The sequence below is a fragment of the Bubalus kerabau genome, chromosome 18 (assembly GCF_029407905.1).
Source record: "Bubalus kerabau isolate K-KA32 ecotype Philippines breed swamp buffalo chromosome 18, PCC_UOA_SB_1v2, whole genome shotgun sequence".
Taxonomy (NCBI): domain Eukaryota; kingdom Metazoa; phylum Chordata; class Mammalia; order Artiodactyla; family Bovidae; genus Bubalus; species Bubalus kerabau.
In genome coordinates this window covers 1,114,647-1,128,024 of record NC_073641.1, presented here as the reverse complement: position 1 = coordinate 1,128,024, position 13,378 = coordinate 1,114,647, and the positions used below count along the sequence as shown (strand labels likewise).

Below are 13,378 nucleotides of genomic sequence, written 5' to 3'. Positions count from 1 at the left end.
CCCTGAACCAGGCCCGCTTGCTACAATGCACAGGCACTGAGGACTGTGAGCTGCTCCCTGGGAAGTCACTAAGCTCTGCAATGATTTGTTACGTAGCAGTGGATAAAGAACACACACGGTTTTTAATTCACTGCTGGAGTCCTACTTCTGACCATGTCTGGCCCAAACTAACTGCTCACTGAATGTGGAAGCTCAAAACACAGACATGTATGAACAAATACATGGCATGAATGAGGTGAAAACATAAAGGCACTTAAACTTCCAATGAGAATTCCTCTCACTATAAGCTGATGGATATGTGTATCCATTTACTCGTAGGACGATTTCAAAACTGTGCTAATTAGTACCATGCTGGGCCTCACAATAGGCCACAAATTATTAAAATTGGTTAAGGAAAAAAAGCATGCCTTAAAAGTAAACTCTTAGCCAGAAAAAGGAAAATGGGAAGACGTAAAGCGACCTATCAGCGCTTTGTTCCAAACCCACCTCAGGACCACAGTGTGAGGGGGCAGGTGCCTCACAAGGTGCCCACCAGGGATGGGAAGGGGGCGGCGGGGTCCTTGCCTCGGATGGCTCATCGTGCAACGCTGCCAGCCGGCCTTTCTGGGGGCACCACAGCACCGCCCCGTTGCCCAAGGAGTCTGCCGGCCGGTCCGCCACAGGGAACCTGAGGTCCGGGGCGCTGCCCAAGTGGGGTCGGCTGAAACACACGGCAAAGAGCAGCACTGTTAGAAGAAAAGAGAGCTCACTCTGTCAGACGGGCCAAAGCCTGTCCATTTGGAAGATCGGCAATTTCACAGCAAAAGGGCCCCCGGGAGGGCACTGCCCTCCTGGCTCCAATAGCAACAGGCCGCCCGCTGCTCCGCAGACACTCAGGGCTCATCCCCAGCAGCTGGAAAACTCCTGTATGTGGGGAAGGCAGTGCTGACGCGAGGGTGTGGAGCTGACTAGGACAGGATCGGCTGTCTGGAGTTGGGGCGTCCAGGGTCCCCCTGGAGCCCGCTCTCAGGTCCCAGGGCAGGGCCTGCACCTGCTCTGCTTTCCCCTTGGCACCCCACCTCCCCTTCGGCCCACGCCTGCTCTGACCTCCCTCTCCCACGGGAAGTCCGTGGATCACAATCACCGGTCTGCCTGGAACACTGTCTGCACAGCTCTCAGTGTTTTTAAAGGCGCCTCAGACAACCCACAGCAGAAAAGCCTCAGACCCACAGCTCGGAGCTGAGCACCATTGGTGTCTCCCATTAAAGCAGAGGTGAGCGTGTCACCGGACTCTGGGCTGAACAAGGCCCAGCACAGATGCTCAGGCCCTGAGCACTAAGGCCTGGGCCTGCAGGTGCCAGGAGCTCACTCAGCAGGGGCCTGCTGGGAGGCAGGGCGGCCCCGCCTTGACTGTGAGCCGCCTGCACTGCAGGACCGCCCGGGCTCTGCTCAGTCTTCTCTCTGGGAAGAGGGGGGTGCCTTCACGTGCAGGAGTCCCTAAACCCAGGAGACAGGGCCTTCCTCCGAGGACAGGACACCCCATACGCTGCAGAGTGGCCAGGGCCGACCACCAGCTCAGCCTGCTCGGGGTCACACGCTGCTCTGCTCGACGGTTTTGCAAGGAACACTGTGCTGCACAGGAGATGGAAGTCTGGAATCTCCCGGAGCCACACCTGTCTTCCCTCCCGTCTCCCCTCCCTCCTGACAGAACTGTTCCCTTCTCTGCTCCACTTCCACCCAAGGGCCTGGGGCTAGAGCACACTTGGGAACTGGGTGGGGGGTACGACACAGTCCCGCTGTGGACTGCGGGCCCTCGAGGGTCCTCTGAGGGCCACAGAGGCCTCCGGGTTGGGTCGCCCCCCAACCATCGCCTCCCAGTCCCCTCGCGGGGTGCAGCCTTCATCTCTCTCCCCCTCCTCACCCGAAGCTCTTTCCTCAGGGAGAAGGTCTCAGAGACAAGGTGACCAATTCCTCTGGGAGGTCCCACCAAATACGCCGTGCCTGCCCTGCCTGGGAGCCAGTTTTCAGTCCCCACTCCCTCCCTCCTGAGGCAGCACAGTGCCCCCCACCCAGCCCACACTGCCCACAAGCCCCACTCCGAGGCCCCACCTGTGCTGCTTGCTAAGTCACTGCTGTGACCCCTCCAGAGCTGCCTCCTGGAGACACCCCTCCCTCGCACCAGCCGCTGTGGCCCACTGTCTTCAGAGCACAGCGGCTCCTCCTGCCCCGCGGCTGCTTCCTCTTCTCGTCTCTCACTCTCACTGACACACACGGGACTGGTGACCAGGACCCAGGCTTCTCCATCTGAAGCCCCCAATTGTGTCAGGCCTCGGGTCCTGGCACCAGGTCCCTCCTCGTTACCCAAAAACCCCCAAGAGGAGGAGGCCGTGTCCACCTCCTCTTCCTCCACTGTCTACGCAGTCCTCCTCACACTCACCTCGTCCACCCCGGGAGCAGGGGTTCCCCACCTCTGACAGCCCCAGCCCCTCACCCTGGAGGAGCTCTGCCACCAAGTCCGGCCACGTCCCCTCCTGTTCTACAGGGCACGTGCTCTCCTTGAACTCCACCCGCCGTGGTTTCAGACACAGGACCAGTTTCTGGCTCTGCCTTTGTCTTAAATGACATCTCCTTTTCTCTAGAAGAAGGCTGGGTGGGGGCTCTGGACTGCGAGGATCCCCTAAGCACACAAACACAGAAATATGTGTATGGGCTCCAAACTGTCTCCTAAGTCAGGCTGCAAGCAGTAGTCGATTTCCTACAGATGAATGAATGTCACCAGTAAGCACTTAATCACCTTTGCTAGAGTTTCTCTCTCACTTGTGACCGTTTTCCGTGAAGAAGCCAAAGAAACATTTAAATACTCAATAAGAATTACCGCCCCTCTAACAACGAGGAAGAAAAAAGCAGGATGCTCAGTAATCTGCTCGCCTCATTCACAAGCCAGGTGATTCCTCCCACCGCAGTCAAAAGACTACAGGTCATTAACCTTCTGCGACTCTTCAGAAACATCGGTGTCACAGTCTGTCAGGCCCCTCAAATGAATACGCCCAAATATCAACTGGTCGGCCCCCTACTTCCAAACCTCTGCCTGTGGTTTTGAGTGTTGTCAATCCTGTGACTACCACTCCGTGGTACCAAGTTTGACCCTAAGGAACGATGCTTGTCTCTTCCCTCTCGCTGGCCACAAAGCTACAGGCTCCTTGAGGTGCGACCATGAGCAACACCCAGTCATACTGTCCACACACCAGACAGGCCCTTGTCACACTCGACAGCGCTGAGGGGAGCTGCCCGGGGGAGCAGCCTACCTGTGGTGGAAGGGAGCCCCTCGCAGTCTCGTCTGGTCCACTTCGGCTCTCAGGGGTTCCAGGTTTAGAATCAGCTGGTCCTACGAAACAGCAAATGACACAGCCTGCACCGCTTGCTTTCTGGATGTCAAGTGACTTGCACCAAAATGTGCAGAACAGGTTACGTGAGTAGGTATCAACTCCCAACATTTTAATTCTGAGAAAATGTTCTCTAAGAGTCCCTGGCAAATGGAAACACTCAGAACAATATTAACCCTTATAAACCATAATGAGGAGGAAGTTCCATCTCAGGTGTAGAAAAGGTTTCTCTGGAGGAAACATGGCAAGCCATTAACAACGATGAAGTCTGTAGAGAGAAGCTGGACTTCAGGCGGGGGGTTCGGGTCAGGGGGACACGACTCACTCTATTGCCCTCCCTCCTCTCACTGCTTTCAATTGTCTCCATGGAGCTCACCTGCATTCCTCACATTCATTCCTCTACAGCCCACTTCACTTGCTCATGGGGTAAAACAAGTCAAACGGGCCAAGTCTGTGAGTCACTCAACTCAACCTGGAAGCTCTGTGCTGTCGGCCATGGCAGTCACTCGCCTCGTGCAGCCCCTGAGCACGTGAGACAGGCTGCTGCAAAGCCCGATGTGGAAATCACACAGAGGATTTCAAGACTCGTGGTGAAAGAAGGACGTCGAGTAGCCCGTTGGTTTTTAGGAAATTTTAGATTGTGTAGGTGGCTCGTATTATCTTTCTGACGCACAGCACAGCCCACGTGAATGGCTCACGCTTTGTCTCAGCTCTTGGGTGAATCCAGAAAGGACTACTCAGAATTCTGAACCACACACAACAGCCACACACTCTAAATCCATCTATAATGCAAACACATTCAGTGTTCAAAACCAGAAGTGCTATACGTGTTACAGCAGTGGATTCGCCATAAGGAGAACGTAACTCAACTTCTGCTAAGCATCTGCTCAAACTCATGTCCATTGAGTTGGTGATGCCGTCCAACCGTCTCATCCTCTGTCATCCACTCTCTTCCTGACTTCAATCTTTCCCAGCATCAGGGTCTTTTCCAATATGAAAATTCATATTAAAAAACTGGAAATAATTACCTCAAACAATTTTTAAATGCAATAACAAAGTTGCCAAGTCTGTGTTTTATAAAATGAGCATCAATTTCAAGGTTTATAAAGCTGTTTCAGAACCTACTGTATTAAAAAAAAATGGAGAGAAGACAAAAGAATGATCTATTTGAGATTGGCTCTGTATGAGAAATTGCTGAGATGAACTGACGGGACGGGTCATGGGTATTTATTATACTACTCCATCCACTTTTGTGCATGTTTGCAATTTTCCATCGTAATACATTTTAAAAGTTTATTTTCTGTTAAAGCAGAGTCTTCTCCAACAACACAATTCGAAAGCATCAATTCTTCAGTGCTCAGCCTTCTTTATGGTCCAACTCTCACACCCATACGTTACTACCGGAAAAACCATAGTTTTGAGTATATGGTTTGAGTATATGGTTTGTCGGCAAAGTGATGTCCCTACTTTTCAATATGCTGTCTATGTTTGTCATAGCTTTCCAAGGAGCAAGCATTTTTTAATCTCATGGCTGCAGTCACCGTCTGCAGTGATTTTTGAGCCCAAGGAAACAAAACCTGTCACAGCTTCCACAATAAGGCATCGGCCTTCAAAGATTTTTAAAGCAAAACAAAAGTTGACTTTGAATTGGCTTAGTCTAGTCATAAACAGCATCCCGATCTCAACAGCCTCTGAGCAGCAGTTATGAAAGTAAGAAGTGCACCCCTGATTGGGAGATATTGAGCTCTCCGCCTAAGCAGGGAGGGCGCCTCACCGCGGGTCGCATGATGGGAGTCAGAACCACTGCCCCCTGGAAGCCCGCCTGTGAGGCTCTGCAGTCCAAGCCCAAGAACACAGGTATGGTGGGGACAGTACTGACACGTGAGGCTGGACCCGGGATCCCCACTCCATTTCCTGGATGGTCTGTATTGCCGTGTGGCCAACCTTTCCGGGAAACCTCTCTCAGGACTCGGTGACGCGAGCCTCCACCATCACCCTTTCCTGTCGTGATGCGCCTTCTGTCGCAGCACAACTGCGCTTCTCCTGTCTAGAGGCAGCCATCCTACACACACACCGTGTCTGGACCAGCGGTTTGGCATGTGGGACTCCAGCGCCACGTCCGAGGCAAGCAGGCTCCACACCTGGGCGCCATGCCTTCAGTTTCATGGGCCCCGGGCTGGCACCCCAGGTTTGTCTGAGGGGCAGTCGTGAGGTCCACCTGTATCCCAAGCAGCTCCCCGGACTGGCTGGTCAGAGCAACAAGCAGCCTCTTTGAATGTGGGGAGGCCCTGGCTCCTGCCCACTGCCTATGGGCGACCACCTCTGGCCCTGCTCCCGAGGAGGTGGGTGCCCGGATCAGCAGATGGGGCCACACAGGCACACACTCGATGCCAGAGACGGGAGTGGTGGAGAAAGGCAGTGCTGGCCCCCGCCCAAGCCACGTCTCCTGCCCAGACGCCGCCTCCCCGTCAGCACAGGCACCCGCTGCAGCTCCTTGTTCTTTTCCTCCAGTTGGGCCTCCATCTGGCGCAGCCTATCCTCCATGCTGCTGTGTCTCTCTCTCCTGCCTGTCGGCCAAGAACAGCGTCAGCTCCGCTCACAACAACCCTGTCCTGACGGCACGCGGGCTGTGATCGCAGGGGCGGCAAGCGGGCCATGCTCTGTGCGAACCACGGGCCCTGGGTTCGCGGGGGGCACGCCCACATGCCTGCTCACACAGCCTGCGCGGCTTCGTGTGTGACACATGGCTCACGGAGGGGGCTGGTGACCAGCTTGTGAGAGGACACGTGCTCCCCGTGCCCCGGGCCCCACACCCACGGCCGCTGTGCTCCCTCCTCGGACTGCCTGTGGCGAGCCCGTGCGGGCAGCAGACAGCGGCAAACGCGAGGCACACGTTCTACCTTCCTAAGCCGGGAAGGAAGTTCGAACCGTTTAGCCTCCTGAATGGTAGAGCTTCCGGAAGACAAAAGGTCGGACTACAAGGCCGACTGGGGATGGACAGCAGAGATGCCAGGGGAGAGGAGAAACCAAGCCTGGAGAGGAAGATCACAGCAGAAGGGTGCCCCCTGGCGGCTGTTAGTGACCCTGCTCTGGGAGGGTCGGCGAGCACGGGACACCGGCAGCCTCCCGCGACGTGATGGCCCCTCGGGCGCTCACTGAGCTCCTGGCAAGGCTTCCGACAGCCGCGTCAGCACAGACCCGGCCCGACTCTCTATGTTCAGCCAGTGCCCACCGGCAGCGCAGGGCAACACCTTTCCCGCCACAAGGACAGGATGGCTGGCTGGCTGGCAATGGGGTCGATGCCCCCAGCAGCGCCACATCCCACGGACATGGCCTCTCACCCGCGGGCTCCTGGGGACGGCGAGTGGGGAGTGGGGCCTCGGGTCTGCACGTGCCCTGCTGGGACTTCTTTAACAAGTGTATGGATAATGACTTAAAACTGTGTTCATTACAGAGCTATTTTGGCCATCTCTTAAACGAGAATGGGATTTTTCTAGGTCTCTATCCTGCTAGGCTTTGAGTGGCTGACTGAACTCTGAGCAGCAGTGACTCGGAGCTGAAGCGTCCTAGGGACACACACAACTCGGGACAAAACTGGAGGGAAATTAACGTAGGGATGATGCAGAAGTGGGGCCTGCCTGACACTCAGGGAGCGCTCCCATCTCAGACGGGCAGCACGACCCCCGCGTCTGCGCTCCTGTGTGGACTGAGCAGCACCGGCAGGGGCGCGGTGGGAGAGCAGGGGAACAGGCCCTCCCTGCGCCCGCCCCCCAGGGACCCAGAGCACCACCTTGGAGAGCGAGGCCACCCTCTGCGCCTGCTCCGCCTCCACCTCGGGCAGCGTCTCTGCCCTCCGCAGTCTCGGCTGCAGCTTCTCTACCAGCTCCAGGCGCTCCTGCAACTGGCGGTTCTTATCCTCTGTCTACAAAGGGAGAGCACAGGATCAAAACAGGCCGAGAGGTGTAGCCACTGTCGCTTTAAGCAAGCTGAGACAAAACCTAAATGCACGTGTCTAGTGGATTCATTCTGTTTCGGAAGCTCCGTCAGGGTAAATTTTCTCTCAGTGTTCCTGGGCTTGGTCTCAGTGAGCAGAACACCTCCTGCCAGAGTATTTGCTTTTCCTAAACGTTCCCCAAGGACGTCTTAAAAAAAAAACAAAACAAATTCTTATATATTAAAGAAGATCTGTAGAAGCTTATTCATTCTTATTGACAAGTTAAGGGAAGAAGGGTTCACTACGGACCCTTCTTAAAACATCACCAGAATCATCACTTAGAGGGAACCCTACCGACCGCAGATGGCTACGGGCGTGTAAGCCAAAATATGGCTTTCATCTCCTCTGAAATACAGACCTGATAAGAGCGTGCCTGGTGAAATGCCAGTCAACTAGTATTTGTAAATGCACGATTATTCTTTTAACAGATCTTCTTACTCTGAAAAACTTTCAATGTAGAACAGACAGATTCTTTTTTAAAAAAGAAAAAAATTAAAGTATCTATAAGCTCAGGTTCCTGAGAGGTTAGCATTTGTTTCTAAGCAGCTTTCTTACTTTTTCTGTGTGCGTATTCCTCTATGTACGTACACAAACAATATGCTGTGCTTTAAAACCCTCAGAAAACAATAGCATATGGTACATAGTATTTTCTGATCTGCCTTTTACAGCCATTATTTTGTATATCGTAATGCTTTTAGTTAGCATTCCCCATCATACATTTCAATGGCTTTCTAGTATTTAATTTTTGTGGTGGGGACAATGATACACTTTGGCACACACCAGACTGACTCACTTTGTTTTGGAGAAGCCAGATTTGGTTTTCCTGGTTAAATCCTGATTATCTGAGACCACTCGGGAACAGGAGCGAGTAAGGCTCACCAAACCACAGGAAGTAGAATCCCTAATCAGACCGGAGCTCTAACCCTGCCTTCTGTCACAGTGACCCCAGTTCCCAACACGCAGCCAGCTGCCGTGAAGTTCCCTGCTGCTCTCGACTCTTTCGGTAAAAACTCTAACAAGCCAACAGATTCACGTTCAAGTAAAACAAAAGAGTCAGGAATGGAATTCCACAAAATGGTTAAACCAAGTCCCAAATAATGCAAACCTGTAAGTTGCAGTCACCCGCAATTTTTTAAAAATGTATTTCCTTCCAGTACAGCTGATTTACCATGATGTACATCCACACTTTTGAACACAGTATTTTAGGGTCATAAGAACTTTACACTGGGACTTGATTTCCAATGTGGGAGTCACATGAAAAGATCTTTACCTTCCTTCCTCAGGAATTCACTACTATAAAAGTCAGACACAGTTCAGAAAGGCCATTACCTGTCGATGCCTAGAATCCTTATTTGCAATTTCATTTTCAAGTTTATCATTGATGTCGTCCTAAGTTTCAAATCAAACATAAAGTTAACGTCCTCAAAATAAAAGTCCTAGACACGGCAGTTTTCTCGGACGTGAGCAAAAATGCGCCTATCCCAAAGGTCACATTTGCCACGATTGGCACCCATCTGTCTTAACGTTCTGTCCAGCCACTTGGTTGACCAAGCTTCTTTTCTACGTAACAAACCCAAACAGCAAACGAAAAGTATACTAAACTACCCTGTTATTGCAAGAATTCCAGGAGGGAAGGTATCTGGCATGAAGTCAGGACCTCTGTCTGCTACACCATACAGGCGGGCTTGACCCAGAACAGGGAGGGACCTTCAACAGATCCAACGGGGAGCTCTGAGGCTCGTTTCCTCGAGTAAAAGTTGGAAAAGTCTCATGCAATTTCCTCAGAATTAAAGTAGCATATTAACGAGTGGAAACAGAAGTCAAATTGTACACAACTGGGAGCAGCCTTCTCAAGCCTAGTTCTTCAAAAGCAGACTTACACCACATGGATGAAACACTCAAACCAGGACCAGAACTTGCTGCTGGTGCAACTCCTGTCCGCCACCTCAAAATCCACTTCAGGTCCCTCCCTGGTCACTAAGTAACCAATGTGGGCAAAGTCCTAACTTTAAAAGTGAAAGGTCTTGAAAACGCTTTTTCTAGAATTCTATACATATTCAACTCGGACACCCAATCTCCTGTTGCCAAAGAGTAGTGTGAATAGCTTATACAAACCTGTGCAAATATTTCTGGTTTGAGTTCTCACACAGAATTACTCACACCAAGCTACTGAACAAGTACACCTGCTATACCACATGTTGGAGGGGTTCTCTCTGAGATGGTCTCACAGGGGAGGGGTGGGCAGGGTGGGTGCTGTCTGTCTGTGCACAGAGGAGAGGCGAGGCTCACAGGAAGAGGCCTGAGTCCCCAGCACTCTTCTGTTTTCACAGTGACCGCTAGGGAGTTTCTCATAAATCATGACACCCGCAGACACGACCGCCAGAGACATCACGATTCCACATGGTTACACAGCTCGGGCCTGAGGATCTGAGCGTGAGCAAACACCACTCGACTTGTCTGACCGCCGGTATCACTGTCACACATCCCTTCACGGAGCGGAACCTCAGAAAACTCGAGAAGATGGCCAGGCAAGCTGCCTCAGCAGAGCCCACACAGCATGCTCCCATCTCTCCGAGAGAACAGGCTCCACAGGTGTCACCAGACTCGCCTGAGTGAATCAGAAGCAAATTTCAGCATCATCAGGAACACATTCGACAGGCAGTTGCGGGGGGGCGGGGATGAACCGGGAGACTCGGGTTGACATATATACAGCACTGATACTACACAGGAAGTCAACGAGTGAGGACCTAGTGTACAGCACAGGGAAGTCTACTCAGTGCTCTGTGGTGAAGTAAATGGGCAGGAAATCTAAAAGAGAGACAGATACATAAATAGATAGATAGATAGATGACTGATTCACTTTGCTGTACAGCAGAAATTGACACAGCAGTGTAAAGCAACTATACGCCAATAAATGAATGAATGAATTTTTAGAAAAGGAACACAGTGGGCCCCCTAGAACTTGTGCAAAGGAGGAGTCCACACCCAGGGTGCAGCACAGCGTCAGGGCTGCCCTCATGTTGCTCCACTGCCAACGGACTGCCTGGACCAGGCCTCTTCTCCCCCAGAGACCTCGACGCAGAGGCAGGGAGGCAGCCAGTTGCGGTCTCTCCAGTGCTCTGCTCTTACTCACGCAGCCATCCCAAGGCTGAGATCCCCGGGAGAACAAGAAACCCACATTCCACCTCAGGACAACAGACACAGCTGCAGTCACTCACTTCGCGGACGTCCCGCTCAAGTTTTCTCTTCCTGTCCTTGGACTGGAGGAGGTCCTTCCTGGCCGTGTCCAGGTCCTCCTCCAGATGTTTCACGTGGGCAGAGAGGGCTGCCAGGCGCTCCTCCATCTGCCTCTGCTCCCGCAACTGCCTCTGTATGATTTCCTGGAGCTCTGTCTCCTTCGCCAAGCCGTCCGAGGGTCTCTAAGGGGGAAAGGAAGCCTTACACAGCCTGGTTTTGGGAGGGAGGGAACACAGTACTTCCGGGCAATCTGTGAGGTCAAAACTGCCTTCTGCGCTCTGGGAGCTCACAGGACCCTCACGGCCGCTCAGACCTACATGGTGCATCGGTGAGAGGTCCCAACAGCCCCGCACAGACTGGATGGTAAGACGAGAACCAGACAGAGAGCGAGACCAAGGACTTGCCTTTCCATTAGCGCTTGGCATGTTTTCTTGCTCATGATGTACATCAAGCACCCTGTCCGTTAGTATCTTTTCCTGGTTATTCTCCTCTGAAAGAATCATCTGCTAAAACCAAAACATTGAATCAGAGTAAAGAAATTAAGTAAAGACAGCAAAACTCCACCTGGAAAACTCAACTCTAAACTGAAAACACAACATAAAAAGAAAATACATGGTGATGCTATCCATCCCAAACACCACCCGGTGATTAGAGTCAGAATTTATCTTCTACTGGACAAAGGGGGTACTTAAGAGATCCTGCAGCTCTGAGCCACAAGTCTAGTTTACTAGTCATTAAAGTAACCCTGGTGGGCGGGTCCTCAATCAGAAAGATAAATAACATCTGATGCCCACCACTACAGCCTTCATTCTTTTTTAAAATGAAAGGATTCAAATGACAAACCATTCACGGAAATTACACAAAGACTGATCAAACTTACCTCTTTATGTGTGGCACCTAATTCTTCTTCGAACAAACTACAGCTCTCGAGTGCTACTCGTAATCACCTCTCAACTCAAATAAAAGGGGCCGAGTCACTGTGTGTTGATGTGTGTATATATGTTAGTACACTTCTTAGTGTATACTCACCCTAATACATGGGTACTGTCACAGAATACCTTTAATGTCTCTCATTGCTTAACGTCAAGAGAATCTGCTTGTTAACAGCTTTAAATTCTAAGTTTGAGAGAACAAAATGTTATCCTAAATTAATTATTACCCAGTTTTTAACTGCAAATTGATATACAGAATATAATAAATCTTGAGACATTCATGCCAACGAATACTTTTTAACTGGGGGCTTCCCAGGTGGCTCAGTGGTAAAGAATCCGCCTGCCAATGCAAGAGGGCAGGTTAGATCCCTGGGTCAGGAAGATTCCCCGGAGTAGAAGATGGCCACGCACTCCAGTATGCATGACTGGGAAGCCCCATGAAGAGAGGAGCGTGGTGGGCTACAGTTCACAGGGTTGCAAAGATTCGGACATGACTGAGCATGTACGCAGGCAACGCTTTTTAACCATATAAAACTCTGACTTCTTACAGAAAAAAATGTATATACAAGAATTCAAGACGCTCAAAACTCAACTAGTTACATAAATATGTGCATCATCCACCTAACAAGGCAGCAAGTGTACAAATTCAGGACGGCCGGATGGCTGGTACCTTCTCGTCCAGGGCCTTGTGGTGTTCAAAGAGCAATTTCAGCGCCCTGAGCACCTCCACCTCACTCGTCATGCCCGCTGGGGACTGCGCCTGCCGCTTGCGCGCTGTCATCCCGACGGGTGGCCTATATCGGGAAACCAGGCGCTCCAGGAGCTCCAGCAGCAGCTGCAGGGCAGGGCCAAAGGAACACCTTCAACCTCATGCTCAAATTCCGGGCGGATAACTCCTCTCAGCCTCACGCTATAGCCGGAAACACGCTAAGGCACGTCGGAATCCCGCCAGTGCAGTCGAAAGTTAGAGTGGACTTCCCCAGGGGTCCAGTAGTTAAGACTCCACACTTTTTCAAGGATCATGGGTTTTAACCCCTGGTCAGGGAACTAAGATCCCACACAAAGTGTAGCGTGGACAAAAATGTAAGTTAAGAGAACTCCCCCCTCATATGTACTAAAATTACATTAGCTCTCATCAGAAATTTGAAGCAAGGCTATGAGAACCCCGAACTGATCCACCCTGGTCTGCTCAGTGGGAAGATGTGAAAAATGACTTGAAAATCAGACAAAGTTTAAAGACAGCACACGGAGGCCAGCGGTGACCCCCACGGGGCAAATGTCAACACGTGAGAATCCCCCTACTGACCCTGGTGTTGTTTCTTTCAGCTTTTAGCTGAGCGATCTCCTCTTGTCTTTCACGCAGCTGCTGCCTCCATGTGTGTAGTTCTTCAGGAGTTGGAAACGCCTAGAAAACAGTTCAATGAGAAACTAAATGCAAACATAAATTAAAAAGAGAGCGAGACAGTGAAGACTGACCCTGTCAAGTCTCTCCAGGCTCCACACAAAGGATCTCCATGCCCCTCCAGAGAAGAGGGGTCCACTGACCCCAAGACAACACAGGCCACCACAACTCAGACCGGCCTTCGGCCTCCACCTCGACCTGGCAGGCACGTGGCAGGAGAGAACCTGGAATCCAAGCCTGCCTTCTCAAGACCCAGGGACATTTGAGAAACTTTCCAAAACGTAAACCTAACAACAAAGTGGATAAAGAGATTCTTAAACGACACACAGACCAGTGACCTAGAGCCACTGGGGAGAGTGAAGAAAAAAAGGAAGGTCTACAAGGCCACGAGGCTTTGGAGTGTTCCTCTGGGAAAAAGGCGGATGGCACCTCAAAGCCATCTGTTAGCCTG

At 51.7% G+C, this 13,378-nt stretch overlaps 1 protein-coding gene across 1 annotated transcript in view; it reads right to left on the bottom strand.

Annotated features, from left to right (window-relative positions):
- Nucleotides 1–10,824, bottom strand: part of LOC129632990 (liprin-alpha-1-like) — a 97,824-nt gene extending 87,000 nt beyond the window's left edge. Inside the window, exon 1 of the mRNA XM_055554751.1 lies at nt 10,575–10,824. Coding sequence (XP_055410726.1) covers nt 10,575–10,700 — 126 coding nt within the window. The 5' untranslated portion in view covers nt 10,701–10,824. The remainder of the gene's footprint in view (nt 1–10,574) is intronic.
- Between the last annotated feature and the right edge of the window lie 2,554 nt (nt 10,825–13,378).